Here is a 14,301-nt window from a genome sequence, read left to right as displayed (position 1 = left end):
ACCAATCCTTTGCAAAAGTGGAAAATTAAGCAAGCCAACTGGAACATTTTTAAAATAAAAATTACTGAAGAAATACCGAATATCCCTATAATTGAAGAAGACATAAACTTAACTTTAAAATTGTTTAATAACTTAATCACTGAAGCCGCCACAATTGCAATGGGAAAAACAAAGTATATAACAAAAAATAAAGTTATTCCCTGGTGGAATGAAGAGTGTAAATTGGCAATAAAACAAAGTAAAAAAGCTTTGAATACTTTCAAAAGACATAAAACCAATGAGAACTTAATAGTGCTAAAGAAAAAAAGGGCATATGCAAAATGAATTACTACCAGATATAAAAAAGAGTCTTGGAAAAAATACGTTCAAAGTATTAACAGGAATACAAACATGTCATCAGCATGGAAAAAAGTTAAGAAGATTTCTGGCGTCAGTACACAAAATGGAATAAAATACCTAGAATGAAATGGAAACATAATTAATGAAAACAAAAAAATTGTAGAAGAATTAGCTGAAACATACAGACAAGAATCTACAAATTAAAATTACAGCAATACTTTTTTACGATATCGGGAAGAAGAAGAAGCAAATCCAATAGAAATTATAGCCAATAACGATGATATAAATACTCCAATTAATAAAACAGAACTATTAGAAACAATCCAAATGTTAAAAGACACATCACCAGGTCCAGATGACATACCCGCAATATTCTTAAAACAGTTACTTAACGAAGCTTTAGACTTTCTATTGAATCTTTTTAATACAATCTGGTGTAAACAAAAATTTCCTGACTTATGGAGACAAGCTATTGTCATACCTATACTAAAACCTAACAAACCGGCTACAGCGGCAGAATCATATAGACCAATATCACTTACATGTTCTACTTGCAAACTGCTAGAGAAAATAATAAATAATAGACTTATGTGGCATTTGAAACATCACAATTTACTTATACCGGAACAAGCTGGATTTCATCCTTTGAGATCTACTATAGACAATGTTTTACATTTAGAAAGTCAAATTAATGAAGCCTTCTGTAACAAACAGAAATGCGTAGCTGTTTACTTTGACATCCACAAAGCATTTGACTTAGCATGGCGACACAGAATATTAACAAAGCTGCAGACTTGGGGAATTCAAGGAAACATGTTGGCATTTTTGAATAACTTTCTACATGAACGCAAATTTTCAGTACGTAGTAATGGAGAAATTTCTAGTATTAAGTCTCAAGACAATGGAACACCACAAGGATCTGTAATTAGCCCTACACTTTTTTTAATTGCAATGAATGATGTTATAAAAAATCTCAAGAGACCTGCACAGGCTAGATTATATGCTGATGATATGATAATGTTTATCAAAGGAAAAAATATTAACTCGATGGTCAAACGTTTACAAGAAGAACTAAATAAAATCGAAAGGTGGTCTAATAGGAGTGGATTCTATTTTTCAGCTGACAAGACGCAATATATTATTTTTTCCAAAAAGCTTATTCACGCTAACATACCTGCCTTAAAATTCGGCACAAAGTTTTTAAAGCGAAGTACGAAGATAAAATATTTAGGCATAACATTCGACGAAACTTTAAGTTGGAAACCACATATTAAACAATTGGCGATATCATGTCAAAATGGTATAAATCTTCTTAAATGTTTAGCCAACAAACAATGGGGTGCTGACGGAGATACATTATTACTGTTGTATAGAAGCCTAATTCGATCAAAATTGGACTACGGATACATTGCATATTCTTCAGCGTCGAAGTCAAATTTAAAAATCTTAGACATTATACACAACAATACATTACGCATAATCTCTTGAGCTTATAGAACAACTCCTGTTGCAAGCCTCGAGTGGGAACTTGGAGAGCCATCATAACATGAACGACAGAAATTACTTAGTCTATCTTACGCTTCAAAACAATCATCACTACAACCTGACAACCATTTTCTTACTCAGTCATTGTTATCAAATATCAATATAAGAACACATTTACCATTTTAATTAAGGATCAAAAACATTTTAAACTCTATTGAAATTTTTAACTTTCCCTCAACACATTCAGCAAACGTAAACACGCCACCTCCCTGGTTAATACCTTCGCCTACTTTAAATTTAGAACTATCATCATATCAAAAATCTGAAACTAATCCACAAATATTTATTAGCAATTATAATAGAATACTTTCTTCTTTCCCTGAATATACCCAAGTTTACACAGATGCATCTAAAACAACTTCTGGTGTAGGATCATCATTTGTTATAAGAGACATAATAAAAAGTTTCAAATTGCCCACAGAATCCACTGTGATAACTGGAGAATTGTATGCAATATACAGAGCTCTAATTCACATACAAACAGTAAAACCAGATAAGTTCCTTATTATTACTGACTCAATCAATTCCCTTCATATACTGTCAAAAATGTACACTTGCAACCCGATAGCTAAATTAATTAAAAACAAGATGCAGCAGCTGGAAAACAAAACATTAGTCTTCGTGTGGGTACCATCACATATAGGCATTAAAGGAAACGAACTAGCTGATAAAAATGCTCGGGAAATAGCAAATTCCCCAAAAATCAGACCGATAATAAAACCATTAGCAAAAGATCTCAATCCGTACTTTAAACAAAAGCTGATATGTAATTGGACTAAATGTTGGGAAGAAAAATCCTCAAAGTTAAAAGAAATTAAACCAAATTTTGGACGATGGACTAACAACACCCTTAGCCGTTTCCTTTAGGTTGTATTAACCAGGCTCCGATTAGGACACAGCAAACTCATCCATGAATATCTCATGAAGAAGGAACCTCAACCAAAATGTACGAGTTGTGATGTGCCGTTAACAGTGAAACACGTATTAACGGAGTGTCCCAAATATAGTGCTGAAAGACTAACTAATAAAATTCCATCAGTTATAAGGGACATTTTTAGTGAGTGTACCAGTGAAAATATTGTGAAATTTTTAAGAGACTGTAACATATTGAACCACATATAAGTATGTTATTTATTTGTTATTTGTAATCATTATTGTTTGTATTAAATTCATCCGCTAATAACCAATATGGTTAATGCGGCTGCCTTTAAATAAAAAAAATTTTGCTGGTAAAAGACATAATATAGGCAAAACACAAACTCTACATAAAAGAAATTCATTACCATGGTGGAACGCAGAGTGTACTGACATAACAAAAAAATATAAAAAATCTTTTTTAACAAATTAAAACAAATCAAAACGTCACAAAACACCTGAAAATACCATATAATATAAGAAATTATGGTCTCAAGCTAGATATATAACTAAAAAGAACAAAAAACAATTTTGTCAAGAATTTATGTGTTCTAATAATACCAATGTGCTTATAGATAAGCACCGTATTGGAAAATGTTAGAAAAATATCTGGAAGCAATACACATAAAAGGATTGCATTCCTATGCAAAAATAAACGTATAGTAATATCTAATATAATAAGATGATTTCGGAAAATCAATTAATAGATTTTGATTGCATTGAAGATAATCCTCTTAATATAACATTTACCGTGGAGGAGCTTAATCATTTTTTAAATACCAGAAAAAATCGGCGCCAGGACCAGACGATATTCCTGTTAGTTTCTAACAAAATCTATAAGATAATGGAAAAAAATGTCTTCTTAACCTATACAACAGAATTTGGACAAATAATGAGTTTCCTACAAAATTAACGCAAGCGATGATAATTCCATTACTAAATCCAAATAAATCACGAACTGATTATGATTCCTATAGGTCAATTTCTCAAAAAAATGGTGAATTATAGACTAAGATAGTTTTTGGAAAATAATAAATTAATAATTAATACAACAAGCGGTTTTCGCAGGAATAGATCCACCATAGAGAATTTAATAGACCTAGAGTCCGAAATACATGAATCATTTGCAATTAGACAGGAATGGCTTGCTATCTTTTTCGATATAACAAAAGCATTTTACATGGCTTGGAGACACGACATTCTTAACACCCTCAGCCATTGGGATGTCAAAGGTAATATGCTATATTTTATTCATAATTTTCTCAACAAAAGATCATTTAAACTTAAGGTAAATGGTACAATATCCAGCACTAAGAACCAAACAAATGGAACACCTCAAGGATCCGTTATTAGTTCAACACTATTCTTAGTAGAAATAAACATAAACAAAATTTTAGAAAATTTTCCAAAACTTAAGTAATTAAGGCTAGATTATACACTGATAATTTGGTTATATATTCAAGAGGAAAAAATATTCTTTCTATACAGAAATACTTACAATGCGCAATAAATCACCTTGAAAACTGGTCAAAAGCTGTGGGATTGCAATGTTCTACAACCAAAACCAAAGGTATTTTATTTTAAAAAAAAACCCCACTCTACAAATTCAGATCTTCAGTTATATGAAAACAACTTAACTTATGTGGAACACTTAAATCAAGTAATCTTGTGAATCTGGTCTCAATTCAATGTGAACATTGTGCAATCATAATCGGGACTCAGATTTTAAAAGTCTAATTCATATTTACAAATTACTAGTACGATCAAAAATCGATTATGGATAAGTTGTATACTCATCTGCAAAGAAGACTCTTCTTGCTTAACTAGAAGTCATATAAAATATAGCACTAAGAATAGCTACAGGTACATTTTGTACTAGTCCCATTAAAAGTCTACAATATTTAACCCTGGAATCACCTTTAAATTTTAAAAGAATAAGATATCATTAACATATGCATCATCTATATGTGCGATAAAATCGAATCTTATAAAAACTTTATAAATAAAAAAAAAGAACGAACCCTTCCTTTTACGAGAGAATCAGAAGATATCTCTCTCTCCATAATATTTCCACAAACCAATATAGTCAAACCTCCCCCTTGGACCCTTTTCCTACAATATGTGATCTAACTCTTTCTAAATACAATAAGCTTGAGACTCCTCATGCAACAAGTTTTCAATCATTTTACAACATACAGTCATCAGAGACGAAAATGCCACTGAACCTCTAAAAATTATTCGAACACGCTGAATTTTGCCAAGAATCTTTTGGGGCCCCAAAAAGATGCAAAGAAGTTTACCACTTTTACCCCCGGGCTTCCCCCTAAAGACCCCTTTACAGGGGGGAAAACGCAAAAAAATCGAGTTACCAAGAATCTGTACACCGTAGAAAAAATATTTTAAATAAAAAATGTAACTGAGATTATTTTAAACAAAAATGTTTATAAGCATTTTTTGTGTAAAATCAACTGTTCTCTTAGAAACAATGCTTAAAACGACCGTCGATTTTTCATGTCAGTTACTCCCGCGAAATCAATGTTCAATACAATTTGTATCAGTCCGATGGTAAAAATTCAAAATCTTTTGTATATCGATTTTGTATATTCGATGTATTACTGCATACGAAAGCTGCGCTCTTTGCCTTTAAAACGCGTCTTGATTTTTGTCGATAGGACATTTGGATCAAAAGATATCGAATTTTTACCATCGAGCTGATACAAATTTTATTAAAAGCAATTGAAATACGGTGTACAGATTCTTGGTAAATCAATTTTTTTGCGTTTTTACTCCCCTGTAACTTTTTGGCATTTTTTCGGGGTCCCAAAATTATTATTCTCTGCAAAATTCAGCTTGTTGGTATGATTTTTAGGGGTCAACTCTCTGACGACTGGACTATGTGGGCAATTGTCTAAGTTGCAATTTAAGTCAATTTTAAAAACATTTAATTTTACGATATAAATAATAAATAAACACTAATATTTGATTTTCTCTATTTCTAGGTGTCCAAATTGCATATCTGGCGATAATAGGAACCCAAATGTTTATGATTGTACTTAGTATAGCATTATTATTTGGAATATACAGGGTAAGTTAAAACTTATTACATATTAAAGTAATAAAAAGCTAAAATATTAAATTAAAACGAAATATATTCGCTATAAATAAATATTGCAATAACGCTGATGAAAATTTATATATATATATATATATATATATATATATATATATATATATATATATATATATATATATTAATATAGATTTTAATTGAAACGGCAACAGCGAACGAATGATGACGTTTATAGTTGTGGGTGACAAAAGAATTTATGTAAATTCGTGCCCGGCTCACCTTAAACAGACAATATTGTGCGTTTTTTTTATATTTTAGAGCATTTTTCGATTAGTTTTTGTGCATTTTAACGTAGTTTTATGATTATATTATTTTTATAAAATTACATCTAAGGCTTTTGCTATAAATTTAGCATAGTTTTTGTTACTGAACTGTAAATTCTCTTGTGGAAAAAAAAATTAAAAGTGTTGAATGTAAAAAATTCCATTTATTTATTGTAATAACAACGTTGGTAAAAATTATTTTAAAACAAAATTAATATCCTGTATGGTCTCCTCTTTTGGATCCTGTATTTAACTTTTTCAGAGCAGCCGTCTCAAAAGTTCGAATAGCTATGATGATTGCCGACCTCCGCCGCGGAGATGGCACTTGAAGAAGAAGATGGTCTCCTCTAACTCGCTGAACATCTGCACAACGTCCAGGCATGCTTTCAATCACATTTCGAATTGTTTCTTGATCTTGATTTAATTCCCATTCTTCCACGAGAACTTCTTCGATGTTGTAAGATTTTTAGTGGCTGACGATCCTTCTAGCGCTTCCCGAGTGTATCCTCGCTGGCAACTCCATAAGCTGAACATTGTGGGTAGTCAAATAATTTTGCACTATCCTGGCCACGTACGATCTCGCATTATTTTGCTGAAGGATAAATTCTAGACCCATATTTTTAGCAAATGGGACAAAATCTGGTTCAATAACTACTAGGTCAGAGCGGACCAGTAAATTTGTCCCACCCCAAACCATATTTGAACCTTCGCCAAAAGCCTGGGTTGCTTAAATTGTGGAATCCAAATGATAGATATCTATGAGAAAAGAACAAGCAAACACTGACAGTCTAAATTTTCATAAAAATAACGAATATGAAATAAATACTTCGAATGTTCAACTTACGAAGCTCAAGTATCTTCAACCACTTAATAAACTGACAGATGTCATATTTGTAATTAAAAGACATCGAATGATCGAAAGATAGGAAATGTAGAAATAAGTATTAAAAATATAACAACTGTGAATATTTTATATTTTAAAAAATAAACCACAATGGTTATGAGAAAAATTACATCTTTTTTGATAAAATTTTGAAAAATTGGTACAATCTGTAAAACGATCCCTCATACACTTTGCATCTCACTGTTTCTATAATAAATATTTTAATTTTGACTTTGTCTTTACATCTAATATCTGCTTTTCGATCTTACCCCCACCAACCAGCTTGTGTGTTTGATGATGTTTAATGTATAAGACTATTCATACAATTCATTTATCTATTTATACTTATTGGTGTGTTTTTGTCATTCTTCTTTATTAAATTTTTCTGAGTAACACAACTTAGACATTATCGTTTGTTTCTTATCTTACTTATGGCAAGATTTTATCTTAACAATATTACTCTCCATATAGGGCATACATTACAGTATAATTAAACTACTGTGCTATTTGAACGTCACTTTATTTGTAAAGAAACGATGCATTAAAGGTACATCCTACTCACGAAGTAAATGCAGCTATAAAAGCATTATTAATGTTAACAAGGAAAGGCTATATACCAACTTTACAGGTCTAATTTCATATTACTCTTGTTATAAAACTAAACCGGGTAAGTCGAGTTACTACTTAAATGGGTGAAGATATAAAATAAAGACATAAACTCGGCAAAATTTTTAGTAATAGTGTGTTGTTCAATTTTACGTTATGGCTATTTTATATTTCAATGGAATTTCTTTATTATCAAGTTTGTAGGGTCTTTTTTGTTGATATTCTTCTAATCGTTTTTGTTTTTTGTTTTGTTTTTTGTTATCTTGTCTTTTATTTTCATTTATTATTGGGTAATGATAACCATATATATCTAGATAACCATTCTTATCTATTATTATTATATTATATAACTATAGTGTCATCTGCATATCTGATCTTGTTTAGCTGGTACCCGTTTCGTACAAAGCTTCGATAAATATTCTTTTAGAGTAGATATTAAATATTAGAAAAACGTAGATAGAGTGTGTTAACTCTTAATTATGAGTTTTACAGTCTGACTATAGTGAAGGTTTCTAATTATTTTCAGATCTTGATTATTCATTTCTGCTTCTTTTAGTATTTGCGTAATCTTCGCAGGCTGTACTCGATCAAACGCTTTCTCGTAATTAACCAGACATGCGTATAATATGTCGCAATTGACGTATCTACATATCTGGAATAAGACTTATACTGAGAACAAAGCCTCACTAGTACAGTACATTCAACCAACTTACACCTCGTTGTAGTAAAAGGCACGGTAAACTGCACTGGAGTTCTCCATATTTTTTTTATATACTTGCCTTGTTTGGAATATTTTTGCCTGTATTATCAGTTATAGTTAATTTTTATAAAATGAGGAGCAGAAATTCAAATGAAATTTTAAATATTACTGTTTCTGTGGGTAATAATGAATATATAAATATAATGGTTAACCTGCTGTACAATTATTTTGTAAATAACAATATAATAGTGTACTTACTAATTATTAAAATTTATAAATCATCATCATCGTCACTAAATTCACTACCGCTATCATTATGTAAATCTATAATCACTGGATTAATTTCACTAATTTTATTTTTCTGGAAGCACCAGGCTTTGATACGGCGATAACCATAGTACTTGATGTCCATAACTTGATACAATTTGGTCAACTATTTAAACTGTTGGTTTTTCAATACGTTTTGAAATTTCCAGTAACTCTGATTTGAAAGCGTATTCGGGAAAATTGATATTATTTTTAACTAACCAATTTTTTATGCTTGGTACGTTCCACAACTGTTTTGGTTGTTTCTCCAAAATCTCCGAATGGAAAGGTGCATTATCTAAAACTATAACTGATGGTTAACTCAGACTAGGTAACAGTTTCTCCTCAAGACATTTAACAAACATATCTGCATTCGTCTTTACATGGTAATCAGCAGATTTTGATTTTTAAGAAAAAATCAAATCTAAAGTCTTCTTTTCTTCCTGTATAAAGACTGATCTGCCTTTTGCCTTCGCTATTTATTGATTTTATGCTGTTATATTGTCAAATTCTTTTAATTCCACCCTTTGCAAATGTGCATGTCTCATCTAAGTATACGAATGTTGCATTTTCAGATATAAATCTAGTATATTCCCTCAGACTCCGTCAGAAGATTGGTTACCTTGGGCACATATTGAGAGGAGCAAAATATGAAATACCACAGGTAATCCTTCAAGGAAAGATCGAAGGTAGGAGAGGAGCCGGCCGTAAACAATTATCCTGGTTAAGAAATATTAAAGAATGGACAGGAATACACAATACAGGCGAGCTGTGTCACGCCGCCAAGAACAGAATTCTAGTAATGAGATAGTCGCCTACGCACTTTGGTGTATGGCATGTTAAGAAGAAAATATTCCCTCAAAAAATTATTTCTTTTGTGAACCACATTACTCATTTTGCATAAAAGTAACCTATTATTTTCTTTTTTAAATTTAAATCGTAAATCTCTCAACACTTTCCAAAGGCTAGTTCTCTTAATTTCAGAAACTTGGCTTTCTCTTATTTTGGTCAGTAAAGTATCTAAACTGACTTGTTGATTGTTGTCGCGCATTCAATACAAAAGTATTGCGAATATCAAATCTTTCAGCATCAGGTAACTCAATGCTCCTAGAGTTGTTTTTTGTCTTCGTAATACTGTCACAGTATTATCTTCTTGGGAATCTCTGACAGTCTTCATTACAGTTTTTAGCTTACTTTCACGTATCCCGAGTGCGTCACAAACGCGTTGATTTATACATAATAATGACTCTAAAGGTTCACCATTGTCTCTTTCCGTGGTAAAGTATTTATGCACATTTGCAACTAATTCATCAATATCCAACTTACGTCTAGGCATGATTGTCACTTGAAACTACACGTTTAAATTACAATATACTGACTCCAGATCAATATAATAGAAACTTTTTAACTGTTGTGCTTGAGAGGTAAAATATAATATAACCGCTTACAAAGATCCTAAACATATTAAGCAAATTCGCCTAATGATCATTAGTAATGCCGATTGTAATTTAATTATATTTGATAAAAAGTTTAGAAATGGTTGGAAACCGTACATAAAAAAATTAAAATGTTTCCCAGAAATATTTTATTTTTAGTACAAATATTTTCATTTGAAAATAACTATAATAAATATAAATATATTTACCAAAACCTTAACTTTAACCCGTAATCGCAGATGTCTCAAAAACCGTACACTCTAAAAGATATATGGGCAATCTAACCACCATCTAAATTGACAAAATGTTCTAAACGCAACGAAATATTTTTTAACAAAAATTAAAAGTGACATTTTAGTACTTTGTATATCTACTTTTAATATAAATTATCCTTAGCACGGTAGTATTTGTTTCAGAAAAGAATTATTAAACAAGTAGGTGAAAGAACTTTACGTTAAATATCATTATGCAAGAATACTATTTATTAACAAAATTGTAACAAAATATGCAAAACATGAACAACGGGTTAATGACACATATATTTATTTTAAACCTAAAATTTAGCAAAGGGTTAAACATTATGGAGAACACCAGTGCAGTTGGTTGAATGTAATGTACTAACAGCATTTATAAACTCAAACTGATTGGAGGAAGTTTGATTTCATAAAACTTATAAATTCTCTTATGGATTCTTTTTAGGAACAAGTTTAGGAGATGAGTCATGAGACTTATCGTACAATATTCTACGCATTTCTTAGATATTGATTTTTTGGAATTGCAATAAACTCAGAATTCAGCCATTTTATTGGTAGGTATGATAAGATTATAATTATAGGGACACTTTTTGATAGGTGAATTTGTAATAATTGCTTTTTTATTGTGCACTTATTTCTTCATCCTGTTTTAAAAATAAACATGAAAAAAACAGAAGTATAAACCCTTTAATCAAGAATCCTCAAAGGCTCAAAGGACGACATTTTCCTAGTTCAGTTCCTGATAATAAAGTGAAGCGATGTATCGTTTGTATCCACAGAAAAGAAGGGGAAAAAAGAAACGAATCGAGATACATGTGTGTAAGTTGCGCAGTAGGCCTTTGCGTAGTACCATGTTTTGAGGAGTACCACACAAAAGAAAAATTATAATGTTAATTTACATTACATAATTTTTTTTAAGTTAGTTACATTTTTTTAACTTTGTTTTGCTCTCTGATGAGTACTTTTGAAAAGAAAACGTTTAAGTTTGTTAAAAAAAAACTCATTAAAAAACATTTTTGGGTCATTTATTTGTTTATTTATATGCGACGTATATATAAGGCAATGGGACTCTAAGCATGAAAAAATCTTTGGGATTGAGTGACTAACATGCAAATTAAGGCCCGGGATAGAAAGGGTTAAAATATTTCTTCTTCTTCATGTGTTGAGCTCCATTATCGAGCGTTGGCTATCAAATTGGCTATTGTAATTTTGTTGACGGCAACTCGGAAAAAAGATGCAGAGGATCTGTTAAACCAATCTCTCAGCTTTCTAAGCCATGACGTTCTTCTTCGACCTGGCCCTCTTCTTCCGTCTACCTTGCCTTGTATTATTAAATGGAGTATATTATATCTCTCTGGGTGGCGCATAACATGGCCAAAATGCCCAAAATATTCAAGTTTGCGAATTTTAACTGATTTAAAACTATTTTAAAATATTTAGATTTACATAATAGGGTGGGCCGAAAAAAACTTTTTTTTTTATTTCGTGTTGCTTTATCGCGAAAAAGTTGCTACTAGGATAGAGTTTTAAATTACAACAAGAATTTTTTTAAATTGGTTGATATCCTCCGGTAGCGGATTGGTTGTAAAGTTTAAAAAAATTGGTTGTTTTTGAAATTTTTTTAAGAGGTCAGGATTAAAATAAAGCAAAGAAAAAACATATAATAACATATTCCGGTCGCGTATCGTCCATGAAATATTAAAAAATATCGTTTTTTTGCTATTTTCTTCTTTGAAAATACAACGTATTTCAGGATATAAAACGAATGCTATAGTTCTACTTCTAATGGGATTTCGGGCTTCTTAATAAATACAATTAAAAGTAGCTCAAACATTGAAATACAGTATATTGTTTGTACAATTGCATAAATTTACAGTACAATTACAGAGTAATATGCAAAACAAACGTGTTTATGAATAGACCTATTGTTAAATTTTACTTTTAGTTTTAGTCTTAGTCTTTATTTCAAACAAACTGGTAGACCTACTAGTCGATGTTCACTTAAACTGTGACTTGTGTGTGTAGTCTGGCATGGAAGAACGGGAAAGAAATGTTGTCCTGATTAATCCATCCCTGGAGTTGGCACCAACGACCTTTTTCGACGCCTCAATCACAAGCTTCACACAACGTTCCACAGCTTGCGTATGGCATGGAAACTTATCAAATTTTCATTTACTAACATTTCCAAATGTTATCATTAAAGAAATTTCTTTATCAGTTGATCTTCGCAGTTTTTTTCGGCCCACTCTATTACATAAATTGTACTTACACTTGTGGCCGTAGCCTGGAAAAGTGCTCGAATATTATAATTGTATCGTTCTCGTATTATTATTATAATAAGTATAAACTTTCTTGATCCTTCGATCTGAATTTTTCTTTGGGGATGGAAATAAAAACTAAAATATCTTGTCTCAAGGTTAACCTTTTACTTTTCACAACAGACGTCCTTGAAATCTCTACTTCAATTTTTTTTCAGTCAGCCTACATGTCTTTTCGCTTTAACACAAACAATCCATTGTACAATAAAAAACTACAGATAATATTATCCTTCTATCATAGCAAAGGAAAAGGGGGAAGGTAAACGATTTTGTCGGGTATAGAATTCCATTTTAAAAGGTTTTTATCTCCGGAATTTCATGAAATTCTCGCAGTGTTTGCTTGAATCTCAAGAGGAGTCCTTTTGAAAAAGTACGTCGTAAGCGATAATCAGGATATACAGCATTCTTAATAACGCCGTCGGTGTTCATCTGTTTCGGGCGGACATAAAAAAACGTTGATTTCGAATTCTCTTTTATGTTCCTTCTGACTAATGCACAATACTCCCGGAATTCAGATTGATGTAATGATAAGAAGGAAAAGTCGGATAGCAGCGACTCTAACGAAACGTTTAACGTACCTGCGGGAAATTTAGTAGAAGGAAAATTTTCCCATTCAATTAGATGATTATGGATGAATTCCCCAAGGTAGTAAAAATCTAAAATGCATTCTTTATCGTTGTATTAGTTAACCTTTTTCTAACAGATGAGGTTAAAGAGAGAATATTTTGTTTCCTGCAGGTGGAAAAAAGCTACACAAAAATATTATGAGAAAAAATTCTAATCACGTCTTCTTATTGTTGAATTGGAGCAAATAAAATAAAAATTCTATCAAATTTTGTCCTGTTAATTTTTTCTTATTTACATTTACGGTTTTTTTTTTCGTATTTGGAAAAAAATTGTAATATAAATAGCTTATTATTCATTTAAAACTACGTCAATCTTATCAGGTCCTAGGTTATTGACGTTGGTTGATAATATATTCGGCCATTTCTCTGCAGTTTCTTAAAATTGGCATATTTCTCTGACCACATTGCCCATTTTAATGTACTGAGTCGAGAATACTTGTGATCACTATTGAGGCCGGGTTATTCAATTGGACTATTTCGTAGCAAGCATAAAACAAAAACGGGTGTGGCAGTCCAATGGGACTGTCGGTAGAAGTTATATTTCTATACACGCATTCGCCGTTACAAATTTATATGGGAGTCAATCTGCACAATTATTACATATATAATGCTAAGATATGCAGGGGAGTCAATCTGCGCAATCATTACATATATAATAATAAGGTAAGAGAGGGCAGAAAGAGAAACAGAATTATATAACTTACTTACGCATATGTTTAATTTACCATGATAATAATATTAATAAAAAAATAATATTAATAATGAATATTAAATATATTTACAAAAAGAACATTTTATTCTCGAGAGAGAATGAGAAAGAAAATGTATCTTCTGTCTCTCTCTTACCTATATCTTACATATGTAATGATTTTGCCGATTCACTCCTATACAAATTTCTAACGTCGAACGCGCGTATAGAAGTATACCTTCAATAACGAAATAAGTCCCACCCAAACAACTCTTTTCTGAACCTTAAAACT

General features: G+C 31.2%; 1 protein-coding gene across 1 annotated transcript in view; it reads left to right on the top strand.

Annotated features, from left to right (window-relative positions):
* LOC140436192 (uncharacterized) overlaps nt 1–14,301 on the top strand; it is an 821,182-nt gene that overhangs the window by 567,900 nt on the left and 238,981 nt on the right. Inside the window, 1 exon segment of the mRNA XM_072524890.1 lies at nt 5,799–5,884. Coding sequence (XP_072380991.1) covers nt 5,799–5,884 — 86 coding nt within the window.

This window comes from Diabrotica undecimpunctata, chromosome 3 (genome assembly GCF_040954645.1).
Source record: "Diabrotica undecimpunctata isolate CICGRU chromosome 3, icDiaUnde3, whole genome shotgun sequence".
Classification (NCBI taxonomy): Eukaryota; Metazoa; Arthropoda; class Insecta; order Coleoptera; family Chrysomelidae; genus Diabrotica; species Diabrotica undecimpunctata.
Note: the sequence above shows the minus strand (reverse complement) of the source record. Positions and strands in the feature narration are given on the sequence as shown.